The following is a 17598-nucleotide window of genomic DNA, read 5'->3' as shown; positions in this document are numbered from 1 at the left end:
CGGGGTGGTTGGGTTGGTTGGTCCGGGTGTCCCAGAGGTGTTCTCTGAAACGTTCCGCAAGTAGGCGGCCTGTCTCCCCAATATAGAGGAGGCCACATCAGGTGCAGCGGATGCAATAGATGATGTGTGTGGAGGTGCAGGTGAATTTGTGGCGGATATGGAATTGCTCATTGTACCTGCAGACCAACCCCCTGTGATTCATGCACAAAGACACCCAGGTCCCTCTGCATAGCAGCATGCTGCAATGTTTTACCATTCAAGTAATAATCCTTTTTACTGTTACTCCTACCAAAATGGATGACTTCACATTTATTAACATTGTACTCCATCTGCCAGATCTTTGCCCACTCACTCAAAGTATCATGTTCCTCTGCAAAGTTTCACAGTCCTCTGCACTTTGCTCTGCCACTCATCTTAGTGTCATATGCAAACTTTGACACACTACACGTGGTCCCCAACTCCAAATCATCTGTAAAAATTGTGAATAGTTGCAGTCCCAACACCAATCCCTGAGGCACACCACTAGTTACTGACTGTCAATCAGAATAGCACTCATTCATCCCCACTCTTTACTTCCTGTTAGTCAACCAATCCTCTATTCATGTTAATACTTTACCCATAATGCCATGCATGTTTATTTTCTGCAGCAGCCTCTTGTGCAGCACCTTGTCGAAGGTCTTTTGGAAATCTAGGTACACTACATCCACTGGGTCCCTGTTGTCCATCTTGCTAGTAACGTCTTCAAAGAATTCCAAAAGATTTGTTAAGCATGACCTGCCTTTCACAAACCCATGCTTCGTCTGCCCAACTGGACAATTTCTATCAAGATGCCTTGCTATTTCTTTGTTAATAATAGACTCAAGCATCTTCCCCACTACAGAGGTTAAGCTCACTGGTCTATAATTCCCCATCTTTTGTCTACCTCTCTTTTTAAACAGCGGAGTCACATTTGTTGTTTTCCAATCTGCTGGAACTGCCCCAGAGTCCAATGAATTTTGGAAAATTACCACAAGTGCACTTGTTCTTTCTCCCTCCATCTCTTTTAGTATCCTGGGATGCATTCCATCAGGGTCATTAGCTTGCCCATCACTACCTCTGCTGTAATAGCGATTATTTCCAGGTCCTCACTTACTTTCATCTCTTTGTCAGTTATTGGCATTTTCATAGTGTCCTCCACTGTGAAGACCAATACAAAATACCTGTTCAATGCCTCATATCCCATAACTAAATGCCCCTTCTCATCCTCTAAAGGACCAACGTTTACTTTGGCCACTCTTTTCCGTTTTATTTATTTATACAAACTTTTGCTATCTGCCTTTATATTTTGTGCTAGTTTTTTCTCACATTCTTACTTTTCTTTAAAGTTCTTTTTATGGCTCTCTGTTGACCTTTAAAGTTTTCCTAATCTTCTAGTTTCCTGCTGTTTTTGGCCACTTTGTATGCCTTCTCTTTCAATTTGATAGCCTCCTTTATTTCCTTAGACACCTATGGCAGATTACCCCATTTCTTACAGTCCTTACTTTTCACTGAAATATACTTTTGCCTGGTGGTCAACTTTTCCCTCCCTTCCTGTAAAGGTTTATCCCAGAGTGAGCACCGCTCCATATATGCTATCCACAATACTCTCAGCCTAAATTTAAAGCACAGGCTTTCAGCACCACAGTCATGATATTGTCAGGGCCTTTGCCTTATGCAGTGCACTCAGACATTTCTTGATATGTGGAATTGGCTGCAGATGGAACAAAATGGTCTCCTGTGCACAAGAGGAGACACAGATGAATCATTTACACAGGTCTTCTGACTGAAGAGGGTTACAGATGCTGAACTATCATGTCTTTTGCATTGATGAGCTGGACCCCCCCCGGTCATTGAGGATGGGGGTGTTTGTGATGCATGTTCCCTTGGTTCACCACTTAAAATGTTCATACCATTCATGACAATATGCGGCAGGACTGCAGAGATGTAATTAGATCCATTGTACATAAGTGTGTAAGGATTAGGAGCAAAATTAGGCAATTCAGCCCATCAAGTTTGCTCCACCTTTCGATCATGACTGATATGCTCCTTACTCCCACTTTCCTGCCTTCTCCCCACGACCTTTTAATCCATTAACTAATTAAAAATATAAGTTCACAACCTTGTTCATTGGTTGTGTCATAGTTCATCTCTGACTATCACATGCTGCTCTCATTGTTTTGCATGCATGCGTTTTTGGCAACACATTTTTAGATATGGTGCTGCTTCTGTCACACTCTCCTGCACCACTTCCTAAACTGGAGTTGAATGCATAGCTTGATGGCATAGCAAAATGAGGGATACGGACATACAGATTCTGGTCAAAGACAATTCTGCTGCTGCTCATGGCCCATACTGCCTTACATGCGCAGGTATGTGCTCAGAGATTTGCTCTGCATTTACTGCCTTCAGCACAAATGGTATCGCCACATAACATAGAAAGAGGACTTTGTTCCAGGGTCATGATTGGAGATTTGCCTGGGCAGTGATTGGACAGCAGGAGAGTAATTTGCCCATTAGGTTGGTCATAAATATCTGTGGGAGAGTGTATGTGTAGGGAGAGATTCAGAGAGTCTGAAAGGATGAATTTGATGCAGGGAAGGACAAGAGAAACTGAGATATAGTTTAAAATCAGAGGGTAGTAAATTATTCAGTGCAGAAGCTGGGAAGGGAGGGTAGAAGTTGATCAATGAAAGATTTAGAATAGGGCAACAGGAAAAAAGGATTTAACAAAGATAAAACAGGTTGGAAGAAGGTGAACGGTAAGAAGGTGAATGTCAGAGATGTGGGGAGAGGGGCCAAGGTGTGACTGTGTTAAAGACAGAACTGATTGGATCACAAAAAGGCCAAAATACAGGCTCAATGTGAGGTTGCTACTTATGACCCATAATGTCAATGCAGCATCCACAATAAGGCTTGGAAAGTCAATGTCTTGCCCTCAGGTTGGATGGAAATTCTGAAGGAAACCATACTGCAAGACAGCAAGTCTAAAGGGATAATAGATATAGTGAGAGGGAGTAAAGGCATGCAAGATTAGGCCACAGAAAACTCACTTGACTGGAAAGTTGACCACTGAGGAAGCTGGAGTTGGTGATAAGAAAGTAAAGAGCTCTTTGGAGAATGTGTAGAGAACTACTGAGGGTAATTGAAGGCAAACCTTGAAGTGCTGTATAGACTGCTACCACAATAATAGCTGTATACAGCCAGTGAATAACACTACTTGCCCAAGAGTTTCCTCTTTATTCTGCATTACCTGGCTAATTTCTATTAAATGGATAAAGTTCTCACCACATGGCTCCAAAAGATTAATATCCATTACATTACATGAAGGGTGCTGGTATTACAATGTTCTAAAATGTCCCCAGTTTTAATTCCAGTCATTAACATCCCACTTGCACACTTAGGACCAACACCCAGTCAGGGAGAAGGGAGTAAAGATTACCTGCACAGCTGAGGTGGTGGCTCTCGGGTCAAAAATTCGTAGCTTCTTATCCTAATAACGATAAAAAAAATCAGTATAAGAAAGGAAGGTGGAATTGTCCACATTTAGAGCACAGTGTTTAGAAAAAAAATAAAAACATTTATAGCCACTCATAGGGAATGTTAAAGGAATTGCATTATGCTCAGCATCTAACCAGGGTATTGTACTCAGATTAATATCAGATTTTCACACACTACTCAGATGACAGCCAACATTAATGAAACTACAAAATTTGGGGGGGGGGGTTGTGGTTTGCGCCACGTACACAAACACACGCTCACAAGCAAAGCGTAGGTTGGGGGGGGGGGGGATGTTGACAAACACAGTGAGGTAGGGAAGGTTGAGAGCTCTAGCTGGGGAGGCAGACAGCATAGGTCAGAAGGCCCATTGTACCCAGAGATGGTGAATGCACGCCATCTAGTGGTTAGATTTGACTCTGACCAAAATCAAATTTGAAGTGCAGTTAACAGTAAAATGACAATTCTTTTAAATGAGTAACATCAAGAGTAAACAAAAACAAATTCCTTCACGTTTTACAGGTGTAAATGCAGAAAGGAAACTGCTGAGAAGACACAAGTCATTTAGGAAGTGATACAAAATGCCTGACTTCTTTTCCCTACTGCAAAAGATCTTAAACATATCTTCCAGTTTCCCACACTATCAACAAGTGACAGATAATATTATAAAAATCATAGGGCAAAACGTAGTAAGGAACACTGGGGAAAAAAAGATACTAGAGCTGCTAATGGGACTAAGCTCCATATATGTTGGCCCACATCCTTAGAGTGTCAAACAAAAAAAAAGCAGGATAGCTGATGCACTGTTTGCAATCTTCCAATTCCCTGGATTCTGAAAAAGTCCCAGCAGATTGGAAAATCTCAAATGTAACACCACTAATCCAGAAAAGAGGTAGACAGAAAGCAGGAAATTATGGGCCAGTTTGCCTGCTTGTTATTGAGAAAACACTGAAATCCATTATTAAGGATGTACTTAACAGGCCATTTAGAAAATCAAAATATAATTAAACAAACTTGACATTTTATGAAAAGAAATTCATGACAAATTCATTAAGCATTATTGAGGATTTAATAGACAGAGTGGATAAAGGTATCCGTCGAAGAGTGTATTTGAATTTCCAAATACATTGAATACGATACCACACAGAAGATAAGAGCTCATTGTCTTGGGGGTAATACTATCGAATGGGTAGAAGACTCGATAACTAACAACAACATTTTGGGATAAAATGACTCATTTAAGCTAGTGACTGTAAACAGTGAGGTGCCACAGGGATCACAGTTTTTAAAACTTCATTCACGGGATGTGGGCATCACTGGGCAGGCCAGCATTTATTACTCATCTCTAATTACCCAGAGGGGAGTTAAGAGGCAACTGCTTTGCTACGGATCTGAAGGCATGTGTAGGGCTAGACCAGATAAGGGTGGTAGTTTCCTTCCCTAAAGATTAGTGAACCAGATGGGTGTCTTCTTGACAATTGATGATAGTTTTATGGTCACAATTAAACTCCTAATTCCAGATATTTTTTGATTCAAATTTTACTATCTGCCATGGCAGGACTCAAAGCCTGGTCGCTGGATTAATAGTCGAACAATACACCACTAGGCCATCACCTCCTAATGCTGGGACTTAAACTATTTATCATCAATGTTATTGATCTGAACGAACAGAGTATACTGCAGCTAAATCTGCCACGGATACAAAAATAGGTTGGAAAGCAAGTTATGAGGATGATTCAAAGAGGTTGCAAAGAGATATAGATAGGTTAAATGAGTGGGCAAAATTTGGGTGGAGCATAATGAGAGAAAATGTCAAGCTATCCACTGGTAAGAATGGAAAAGCCAAATACTTGAATAGAGAAACTACAGAATGCTGAAATACAGAAAGTTCCAGATGTCTTCTGACATGAATCACAAATTAGCATTCAGGTACATGTAGTAATTAGGAAGACTGGGAATAGTTGCCTGCCTACAAATTCTATAGAATATCCATGATCTTAGGAGAAAAATATAGGCACTCAGAATAAATTACTCTAATCCATAGATTAAAGGAAGCTTTATTTATTTAACTGTAAGTGATGATTTCATGGAATACCATCATGGGTTTGCTCCTCATCTATACCTTCAATGCACCTGAACATGGTTTTGTTGCCAAATACTGAAACCATTAACTACTGTCTAAACTGGTAAAGGAACCAATTAAAAGGTCCTCTATTTTGACTTCAGCAATTGACTTTTGGCTGCAAATTTGAGTGCTCAAAACAACTTTGGAAATACTTAGCAATTAAACAGAAGACAGTGACATTTATCTAGATCCACTGAACATTACTGAATGAACTCAGCCTGACTCTCTCTGATTAGTGACAATTACCTTACTTGATGAACCAAGGAGGCAACCATCTTTCTTCCAAGTTAAGCTTTGAATTTGATCCCCATGATCTTCAAGAGCTAGAAGAAGAGAGTACAGAGTAAGGCACAGATTTACTATGTTTTAGACCTAAAGGCATGAGGTGAGAGAGAAGCGATTTACCAGGCAGAGTTGGGCAAAGCTCACAAGCGAAGGAGAAAACACTGCAGGAGAGATGGAGACAGGAAGTGGAAGGAATTTACACTGTCATGATAATCCTTAAACAATTCAGTTGACTATACATGCAGAGCAGCTCCAAACAGCTCTACAAGGTGCCACCTCCAAACAGACCCCAGCACCAAGGATATATTTCCCTCCCCTATCAGCTTTCCGTAGAGACCACTCCCTCCGCGACTCCCTTGTCAGATCCACACCCCCCACCGACCCAACCTCCACTCCTGGCACCTTCCCTTGCAACCGCAGGAGGTGCAACACTTGCGCCCACACCTCCCCCCTCACTTCTCTCCAAGGCCCCAAAGGAAACTTCCATATCCGCCACAGATTCACCTGCACCTCCACCCACATCATCTACTGCATCCGCTGCAGCCGGTGTGGCCTCCTCTATATTGGGGAGACAGGCCGCCTACTTGCGGAGCGATTCAGAGAGCACCTCTGGGCCATCCGGACGAACCAACCCAAGCACCCTGTAGCACAGCATTTCAACTCCCCCTCCCACTCCACCGAGGATATGCAGGTCATTGGACTCATCCACCGCCAAACCACAACAACGCGACGGTCGGAGGAGGAGCGACTTATCTTCCGACTGGGAACCCTCCAACCACAGGGGATGAACTTGGACTTCACCAGTTTCTTCATCCCCCCTCCCCCCACCTTGTCTCAGCCGAATCCCTCCAGCCAGGCACCACCTTCCTGACCTGCAGTCTTCTTCTTGACCTCTCCGCCTCCATCCTACTCCGACCTATCACCCTCACCTTGACCTCTTTCCACCTATCACATTTCCAACGCCCCTCCTCCAAGTCCCTCCTCCCTACCTTTTATCTTCTCCTGCTGAACACTCTCTGCTCATTCCTGAAGAAGGGTCTGTGCCCGAAACGTCGAATCTCCTGTTCCCTGGATGCTGCCTGACCTGCTGTGCTGTTCCAGCAATAAAGTTTCAACTTTGATCTCCAGCATCTGCAGACCTCACTTTCTCCTACAAGGTGCCAGCCTTGGCTAACCCCTTGAGAGTTCAAGGCCCTCTTTGTCAGGGATATCAGCCCATAATCCAGGCAGACATTACAGTGCCGCACTGTAATAGGTGCCAACATTTGGACACACAAAATGATCATCTACCCTCACAGGTGGACATAAAAGATCTCATGACACTAATTCACAAGATATACAGAACTTTTCCCCAACTCTCCAGAACAACATTTATCTCTCAACAAACTGTATAATAACTGGTGATTTTTAAAAAATTCTGTGATCTGGATAATGTTGACAAGGTTTATTTATTGGTCACTGGTAGTTACATTAAGAGGCCAGTGCTGGGATCCCTTCTTGAACGCACTATGCACTGATTTAGTCCAGAGTGCCTTTCTAGGATTTCAGAGGACAGTTAAGGATCAAGTTGGTGATCAACTGTAACCAAAGAAAACTCCAAACAGAGTAAGGATGACAATTTTCACAAAAAAAGATTTTAACGCTGCTGGGTTTCACTAAATGTCAGCTTCATGGTCACTTCTGTTGATGTCAATATTTTGAGCAAGCAATTACATTACAACAGCAACTACATTTCAAAATACTTAACTGGCTATGATTATGGTCTGACAGGATTTGGCAACCAACATCAACAAGGAGAGTGGCAGCCATGGACTCAAAGAAAGCTGATCCTGTAACAGGGGTCAACTCCAGCAGACAAAGTAGCAGACAAAAAACTCAAGAAGCACAAATTCCAGGCAGAGGAGGAATCCCAGAAGAGTTAAGGCAAAGAGACCATTCATCCTCTTATGCCTGCATCAGCTCATTAAATAAGCATCATTACCTAATGCCAATCTCCTACTATTTCCCCAAATCCTTGCCCATTATTTTTATCCAAATAAAGATTTAATGCCCTCTTGAATGCCTCAATTGGACCTGCTTTCACCAAACTTCTAGCCAGTGCATTCCATACTCTTGACTACTTGCTGAGTGGAAAAGTTCTCTCAGATCACCCTTACTTATTTTGCAGATCATTTTAAATCTATACCCTCTTGTTCTTTTTATGACCTGGATCTCCCTTTCTACTCAATCCAGCCCGCTCATGATTTTGAGGAGATCTCCTCTTAGCTTTCTTCTCTCTAAGGAGAATAGTCCAAACTTCTTCAATCTATCCTCATTCCTGAAATCATTCTTGTAAACTGCTTCTGTGCAGGGACATTAAAACCCTCACTCACACGAATTGGGAAGGCAGCAGGATGAGTGACTATATGCTGGAGAAGAGGATAGGATGCAACTGGAGAAAATATAAACACAAAAGGCTGGATCTGAGAGGGACAAGGTTACTGCTGCTATCGCTTAAAGGAACCATTTGAACAGAACTATTATGTAGTGTATAAGACTGCTACTAATGATTCAGATAAAAGGCGATTCTTGTGGATCCACACCATGAGTAGAGATGAAGATCTTCTGCAGAAGTAACATTATTTGGAAAACTACGTTGATAGAACATGAGTTAATTGAGCTGCACTCAAATTAAAATGAGAAAGTCCTTGACATAAAGAAGTTGAAGCTCTACATACACAAAGCAACGAAAAACTATGACTCAACTTAGCAATGTTCATATTGCACAGTAAATACGAGATGCATGTTACAGCTGCTATTTAACATGTAACTATGATTTATACTGATCACATTTTGCTTGTTAATTTATACTTACATTGATTTTGCATTGATCATTATTTATTTAAAATAAAAAGAAACCTCATACACCATCAGATTGTCCTCAAATCTCACCTGCCATTGCTTTCTTCTGTGAGACATCCCATATTTTGGCTGTATTTCCAGCTCCACTTGCTAAAACTCCATCTGCAGAAGGATGAAACAATACACATTCCACCCTCACAGCTTCTGGTCCCAGAGTGATGTTCTGTCCAGATGATACCTGCTGAAAAGTGTCAGGTAGTCGCCAAAGCTTTACCTGACCATTAGAAACATTTGATATTAAACACAAAGATTTTGTTCTATTTTGTTAATCAAATACATTGAATATTTTTAGATCCCAAGACACAGCAGATGCAAAGGTAAAATACAGCCCCAGCTTTCCCCCACTACACCACTCCAAATAGGAATCACTCCACATGGAGCAGCCCATTTCCTCATGATGGAACTTCCCCATCTCCTGTGCAAGATGCCCTGCGAAGAATGGTAGCTTACCGTCACATCAGCTGAACACGTTGCCAATAATTCATCATCAAATGGGGAGAAATCAAAATCAGTCACCAGATCTGTAAAGAGAAAAGGCAACAGTTCATACTGACATTGCACAGCTCAAGACCATGTAAGGTACACTAACATTCTGGTTACGCTACTGGATTGGCAATTCGGAGGTCTGGAATGGAGTGATGATCCAGAGACATGGATTCAAATCCCACCATAGTATCATGAGAATTTATATTGAGCAACACAATAGTTCTTTTTATTCTCTCAGCATTTATAGGCTTCACTGGCTAGGCACTTGCTTGAATACAGTAGAGTGGTTTACTGTTTCATTTCGACACAGTATGATCATGTGTAGGGCAGACCAAACAAGGACTGAAGATTTCCTTACTTTAGGAATATTAGTGAACCAGAGGGGTTTTCACAGCATAATGGTCACCATTGCTAAGGTTAAGGGCCACATCATCTGATAGGAAAATTGTCACTCCTGAAGTACAGACTGATGCTGTGTGTAAGGACCATGTGGAAGTTCCAGCACAGCCAATTCCGCAAAAGATATCAATAGGTCAGGAAAGTGACAGATCAGGAAAGTGAAGCTGAGGTCAAAGATCAGGTGTGATTTTCTGAATGCCTTTACAGACTTAAAGGGTCGTATGGTCTACTCCTGCTGTTGTGCGATGTCAATGCCAACATGCCGTATCCAGGAATTTCAGAACAGGAGGCCATTTAGACCTTTGAAACTGTTTGGTCACTTAATGAAATCATAGCTGATCTACAATCCAATACAGAAATCTATCAATCTTAAATTTAAAATAATTAAAGGGAGCAGTCCAGAGTGTGCATATCTGCCATAAAAATCTGGAATTAAGAGTCTAATGATGATCTTAAAACCAATGGCACTTATTGTCATAATCCATCTGATTCACTAATGGCCGTTAGGGAAGGAAAGTGTCATCCTTAACTACTCTGGCCTACATGTAACTCCAGATTTACAGCAATGTGGTTTACTTTTAACTTGCCCCCTGGGCAATAAATATTGATCTAGCCAGTGACAACCACATCCTATGAATGAATTTTTTTAAAAAGTAATTAATAATTGACTCAGCAGTAACTGCTATTTGCAGAATAACGTTCCAGATTTCAACCATCTTTACCGTGCAGAAGGATTTCCTCATCACTCCTGAAAGTATAAACATTAAAGCAAGGTCAATGTTCCCTAGACCTAGATGGAGTACATATTCCAACCAGCCAACAGAGTTTCTACTTCCTATCCATATCCTTTCCTCTTAATATCTTGAAAACTTTAATCAAATCACTCCTTGGCTTTCCAGATTCTAAGGTTTAGCTCTAGTTTGTGCAATCTCTCTTATAATTTAACCATTGGAGTCCAGGTATATTTCTAGTTAATGTGTGCAGCATTCATTCTGAGGCTAATATATTTTTCTGAAAGCGTGGTGTCCAGAACTGCCCAGTGTTCTCCAGTTGGGTTATAACCAGGGCTTTGTGTAGCTGAAGCATGATTCTACAGCTTGCATCTTTGACCTCTTGATATAAGAAGGTCAATATTCCATTAGACAGGATGGGGAATTAAATGGTTGCTTGAAAATGAACAATGCTGAGGGTACAGAGAGAAGACGGGAGAATGGCACTAAAGTGCGATACTCATATGGAGAGCCATGCAGACATGATGGGTTGAAAGATCGCCTCTGTGCAGTGACAACACGATCAACATTTTAAATTGTTTTCTGAAAAACAAATAGTCCCAAATTTCTTTGGATCTCTGCTGTGTAGTTTTTCACCATTTTAAAAAGTACCATCTTCTGTCTTTTTTTAAGTCCAAAGTGGGCAATTTCATTTCACATTGAAATTAATTTGCTCCTGTTTTGCCCATCTATAACATTATGTTTCCATCTGCATTTCTTACAATGCCATAATTCTTTGCCTCATTGGAAAATATGGACATAAATGTGGGTTCCTATACCATCTTAGGTTGTTGACTCTCACACCAAAATGTTGAGGCCTGAACACAAATCCTTGCAGTATATCATTAGTTACAGTACCTATTCATTAACCCTATTCTCCCAGCTCCAGTCAAGCAATTTCCTAATCAGTTCAATAGTTTATATTCAATGCTATGCATTAATTTTAGCCATGTTTCGTATCAGGAACTTTATCAAACATTTTCTTAAAAAGTTCATATGAATAACATTCCATATACAATGCCTGTCCACTGCAGTAATCACTATTTCAAAGCATTCGTAAGATTCATGAAACATGACATTCCATTACGATCCTATACTGGCTCTCTAATCTGAGGATTTTCTTTAATAACTTTATCTTTAATTATAAAGTCTAAATTTCCCATCGGATATTAGATTAACTAAGCTATAATTCCCTAGATTCAACTCTCATTTTTTTTTAGTTAAGATTAAGTACAACCTTCCAGTTTAAAGGTATGTATCACATCTTACCAAAGTCAAAGCCTACACTTCACATCTCTCAATCACCAATTTTCTTCTGTTGGTCTGTTATAGTTAACTGACAGAGGTCGGTCAGCATGGAATGGTTAACAGCTACATTATTGTTTACCCTGCAATTATCAGGGTGATGCTAATACAATTCAATGTAGGTTACAAAAAATAGAACCCCATAGCCTTGTGGTACAATGGTAGTGCCTCTACCTTGCAGACAGAATGTCTGGGTTCAAATTCCACCTGCCCTGTAGGTAGTTCATAGCATGGCCAAATAGGTTGATTAAAAATATCTACAAAGTTCTTCAGGCAGTAATGGTCAAGTAGTTAGTCCATAGGATTAAAATCATTTGGAGTTGCCCAATGCAAGTTCTACCAACCAAGAGGGATTATGTGGCAAAGTGTTAATGTTCCTACCTCTGGACTCTAAAACCCAGGTTCAAGGCCCACCCACCCAGGATGCATTGTGTCATAATATGCCTGAATGGTTCAATTAAAAATTATAGGGCTCCTATGGCATAGTGCAAATGCCCCTAGCTCAGAATCACAAGATCTGGGTTCAAGCTGCACCTACTCGAGATATGTCATAACATATGAACGTGTTGATTAAAAACTTTACAAACCTTCAGAAGGAGATGCTGATTATAGTTCTTCATCATCGAGATAGATTATGCTGGAAAATACAAGCTCCCTGAACAGAACCAGCTTCAGCAAAAAACACACAGCACAGTATCAGGCTAATGTGTGAAAGTGATTAGAAATAGAATAGCCCACCACTATAGTAGTGACAACCACACGTAATGGCAGCAGAGAGGCAGTCTCCACTGAGCACGAAACTGCACTTTAATGATCAGAAGTGCTAACAGTACAGGATCCCATAGTAAGGGTCTTAGCAGATTCTCTGCACTTACCTGCATGACAATGAAGCTCTAACACCTGCCGTTTATCTCCATTTCCAGTTTCCAGTGGCAGAATTCCTAAAGTCCCTCCTCCTGAATGAAACAACACAATGATTTTAGAATATAACCGGTTCAGAAAGGCAATGCATAATACTGACTCTCAGGACGTTATCACAAGGTTAAAAACATTATTGAGGTGTTGGGAGCTCAACAGCAACTCATTATTATAACTCATGAATCAAACTTCCTATTTGTATTATTTCCCTCTCTGGTGCTCAAGTCCATTCTAATCTTACCCACTGTTTTGAACAGAGAATGAATCATTGCCTTAAACACAGGTGAGGTGCCAGAAGACTTGAGGGTTGCTCATGATGTCGCTGTGTACAAGAAGGGTAGTAGGGATATTCCGGGTAACTACAGACCAGTGAGCCTGATGTCAGTGGTGGGAATGTTGCTGGAGAAGGTACTGAGGGATAAAATCTATTTATATTTAGAAAAGAATGGACATATCAGTGATAGGCAACATAGTAAGGCACGATCTCCCCTCTCAAAACTAACTTAATAGAGTTCTTTGAGGAAGTGACCAAGTTGATAGATAAAGCTGTAGATTCATGGATTTTAGTAAGACGTTTGATAAGGTTCCCCATGGTAAACTAATGGAGAAAATGCACATGGTATGCACGGTGTTCTAGCTAGGTGGATAAAGAACTGGTTGAGCAACAGGAGACAGAGTGTTTCGCAAAATTGAGAAAGGTGACCAGTGCTGGGGCCACTGTTGTCTGCGATATACATAAATGATCTGAAAGAGGGGATTGTTGGTCTGATCAATAAGTTTGCAGATGACACGAAGATTGGTGGAGTAGCAGAAAGCATAGGGGACTGTCAAAGAATATAGGAGAATATAGATAGACTGGAAAGTTGGGTGAAGAAGTGGCAGATGGAGTCCAATCCAGTCAAATGTGAGATGGTGTATTTTGGGAAGTCTAATTCGAGAGCGAATTACACAGTAAATGGAAGAGCCTTGGGAAAAGTTGATGAGCAGAGAGATCTGGGAATTCAGGTCCATTGTACCCTGAAGGTGGCTGCACAGGTGGGTAGAGTGGACAAGAGGGCATATGGTATACTTGCCTTCATCAGACGGGGTATTGAGTATAAGAGCTGGCAGCCCATTGTACAAGACTTTGGTTCGGCCACATTTAGAATACTGTGTACAATTCTGGTCGCTACATTACCAAAAGGATGTGGACGCTTTAGAGAGGGTGCAGAGAAGGTTATCCAGGATGTTTCCTGGTATGGAAGGTGCTAGTTATGAAGAGAGGTTGAGTAGATTAGGATTGTTTTCATTAGAAAAAAGGAGATTGAGGGGGGACCTGATTGAGGTCTACAAAATCATGAAGGGTATAGATAGAGTGGATAGAGATAAGCTTATTCCCAGGGTGAAGGATTCAATAACGAGAGGACACACTTTCAAGGTGAGAGGTGAAAAGTTTAAGGGGGATCCATGCAGCAAGTACTTTACACAGAGGGTGGTAGGTGCCTGGAACGCGTTGCCAGCAGTGGTAGTAGAGACAGGCACAGTAGATTCATTTAAGATGCATCTAGACAGACGCAGGAGTAGGTGGGGAGCAGAGGGATACAGATGCTTAGAAATTGGGCGACAGGTTTAGATAGTGGATTTGGATTGGCTCAGGCTTGGAGGGCTGAAGGGCCTGTAAATTTTCTTTGTTCTTTGGCCATTTCTGTTGTTGTTGACCTTTGGCACATTTAGTAGTAGAGGTGAAAGTCTCTGATTACTCATTGTAGTTAGATGCACTCCCCTCAATGCCATCCTTCACATGCAAATATTGAAATTTTGGTATGTAGAACAATACAGCACATGAACAGGCCCTTTGGCCCATGATGTTGTGCCAAAGATGACACCAAATTAAACTAATCCATTCTGCTTGCCCTTGGTCCATATTCCGCCACACCTTGCATAATCTTCTGTTTATTTAAAAGGTTCTTAAACGCCCCTATCATATCTGCCTCCACCGCCACCACTGGGGGCAGTGCATTCCAGACGGTGTAAAAGAAAATTTGCCACTCACATCCACTTTGAACTTTCCCCCTCTCAACTTAAAAGCATGCCTCTTGTTTTAGACATTGTAACTCTGGGGATAAAAGAAGATTCTGGCCATCAACTCTGTCCATGCATCCCTTAATTCTATAGACTTCGATCAAGTCTCCCCTTAGCCTCCACTGCTCCAGAGAAAACAACCTAAGTTTTGCTAGCCTCTCCTTACAGCTCAAACCCTCTAGTCCAGCCAGCATTTTAGCAAACCTCTTCTGCACCTTCTCAAAAGCCTCTTTTCTGGAATGTGGCGACCAGAATTAAATGCAATACTCTAAGTGTGGCCTAAATAAAGGCTTATAAAGCTGCAACATGACATCCTGACTCTTCTACTCAATTCCTCAACCAATAAATCTTCGAGGAGAAAGTGAGGGCTGCAGATACTGGAGATCAGAGCTGAAAACGTGTTGCTGGAAAAGCGCAGGTCAGGCAGCATCCAAGGAACAGGAGAATCGACGTTTCGGGCATAAGCCCTTCCTGAACATCGATTCTCCTGTTCCTTGGATGCTGCCTGACCTGCTGCGCTTTTCCAGCAACATACTTTCAGCTCCTCAACCAATAAAAGCAAGCATGTCATACGCCTGCTTTACCATCCTATCTACTAGTGTGGCCACTTTCAGGGAGCTATGAACTTGAACCCCAAGATCCCTCTGTACATAATGCTGTTCAGGTTCCTGCCATTTACTGTACACTTTTCCTTAATATTTGCTCTCCCAATGTGCAGCACCTCTCACTTACACAGTTTAAACTCCATCTGCCATTTCTCCACCCATGTCTGGAACTGATCTATATCCTACTGTATCCTTTGACAATCTTTTACTTTATCCACAACTCCACAGAACTTTGCATCATCTGCAAGCTTACTAACTCACCCACCTACATTTTCATCCAAGTCATTTATATATGCCACAAACAGCAGCGGTCCCAGTACGTATCCCTGAGGAACATCACTAGTCACGGACATCCTGCCTGAAAAACACCCTTCCACCATTACCCTCTGTCTTCTGTGAGCAAGCCAATTCTGAATACATTAAGCTTAGTCACTGCAGATCCCAAGCATCTTAAACTTCTCAATGAGTCTACCATGAGGGACCTTCTCAAAAGCCTTACGAAAATCAACGTAGACAACACCCACTGCTCTAACCTCATCGATCACCTTAATCACCTCCTCTAAAAATTCAATCAAGTTAGTAAGACATGTCCTGCCCTGCACAAAGCCATGCTGACTGTCCCTAATTAGGTCATGCTTTACCAAATGCACGTAAATCCTATCCCTAAGAATTCTCTCCAATAGCTTCCCAACCACCGATGTGACACTCACCAGTCTATACGTTCCTGGATTATGCCCTTTTCCTTTCTTGAATATAGGAACAACATTAGCTATTCACCAGTCCTCCAGCACCTCTCCAGCGGCTAATAGAGATCAATGTCAAGGCCCCAGCAATCTCCTCTCTTGCCTCTCAATACACAGAATTCCATCAAGGAGGCTCGTACAGGAACAAGGGTAGGCCATTCAGTCCCTTTAATGTGTTTCACCAATCACCAAGATTGATCTCACCTCGACTCTCATTACTTGCCTTTGCTGTATTCTCAATACCCTCAATGAATGAAAATCGATTCAATCATCCTTACAACCACAATGCCTGGGAGAATGAGTTTGTGATTTCCACTACCCTGTGAAAAAACGCTTATTGATTTCGTGGCATGATTCTAATTTTAAGATGACAGATTGTGAGCAGGAAGCATGTGATACTATGCTGCAGCCAAATTCAAGCCCTCTGGAGATCAGCTAACTCCATCTAAGATAAGGCTCACAGGATATCTTGCTCAGAGTGGCTGGGTCACTTTGACCATTTGGGCAGATGATGTGTTGTAGTTATTGAACATAGGAACTACTGGATACAAGGATAATCTCAGGCAAACAGGCATGCAATATTGCTTGTAGCCTCGACAGCTTCAGCTCAGGAGTTCGAGCAAGGATTGAATTATCAATAATGTAGCAGAGAGAAAGAAAAGCTACCAGAACATTTTATTCAGTCAATTCCCCGAGGATAGTGTCCTCCGATTTGGTCATGGTCAGGGAAAGGAGGGTGTGACTGCCAATAAGGCAAGCAAAGGGTTTCTAGAGGGCTGGAGCACATAGCCTCAGATTTACAATTGTATGACGAAATTTGAGGGATGTTTTTCAGCTGATTTGAAGAGACTGAGGGCTATAATGTAGATGAACTAACTGACCATGCACCATTGTACGGGAAGCCATTCAAGTGGAGAGAGCAAAAAGGAACAGTGGTATCAGGAGACAATATGGTAAAGGAGGTTGGCACTGTTCTCTGCAGCAAAGACTAACTGACCAGAAGGCTGAACCCAGTACCATGGTTTGGGACAGAAGACAACTTAGACTGGGAGGGGAAGGATCCAATAAACATGGTCCATGGAAGTACCGCCAACATAGATAGTCAAGTAAAAAGAGATTTCTGTGGAATTAGTATGAGGAGCTAGGCAACAAATGAAGCAAAACTCCAAAAGTTAATAATCACTGGATGACTACCTCAGCTATATATAAATTGGCTTTGGACAAATAGCAGTACAGAAATAAAAGCATGGCTCAAAGGCTGGTAAGGAAGATGTGATTTCCAATTTGTAGGGCACTGCTACTAGTACGTGGGAAAGTAGAGGCTTTACAATTGGGATAGTCTACACCTAAACAGTGCTGTATCCACTGTTCTAGCAAGCTACATAACTAGGTAAGTAAAGAGGGTTTTAAGTTCAATAGTGGAGACAAGGCCCTCAAACTGAGAAGATGTGGAATCACAAGAAGAGTAGAGTCAAGCCAAGAGTTCT

At 41.7% G+C, this 17598-nt stretch overlaps 1 protein-coding gene across 1 annotated transcript in view; it reads right to left on the bottom strand.

Annotated features, from left to right (window-relative positions):
- The window catches only part of coro7 (coronin 7), a 172634-nt gene that overhangs the window by 133533 nt on the left and 21503 nt on the right, over positions 1-17598 (bottom strand). The window contains exons 3-7 of the mRNA XM_043711484.2: positions 12660-12740; positions 9275-9345; positions 8855-9038; positions 5885-5961; positions 3458-3508 (exon numbers count right to left, since the gene is read on the bottom strand). Coding sequence (XP_043567419.2) covers positions 3458-3508; positions 5885-5961; positions 8855-9038; positions 9275-9345; positions 12660-12740 — 464 coding nt within the window. The remainder of the gene's footprint in view (positions 1-3457; positions 3509-5884; positions 5962-8854; positions 9039-9274; positions 9346-12659; positions 12741-17598) is intronic.

This window comes from Chiloscyllium plagiosum, unplaced genomic scaffold, assembly GCF_037043375.1.
Source record: "Chiloscyllium plagiosum isolate Xiang-an unplaced genomic scaffold, Cpla_swu_hap1 HiC_scaffold_20, whole genome shotgun sequence".
In the NCBI taxonomy this organism is placed as follows: domain Eukaryota; kingdom Metazoa; phylum Chordata; class Chondrichthyes; order Orectolobiformes; family Hemiscylliidae; genus Chiloscyllium; species Chiloscyllium plagiosum.
Note: the sequence above shows the minus strand (reverse complement) of the source record. Positions and strands in the feature narration are given on the sequence as shown.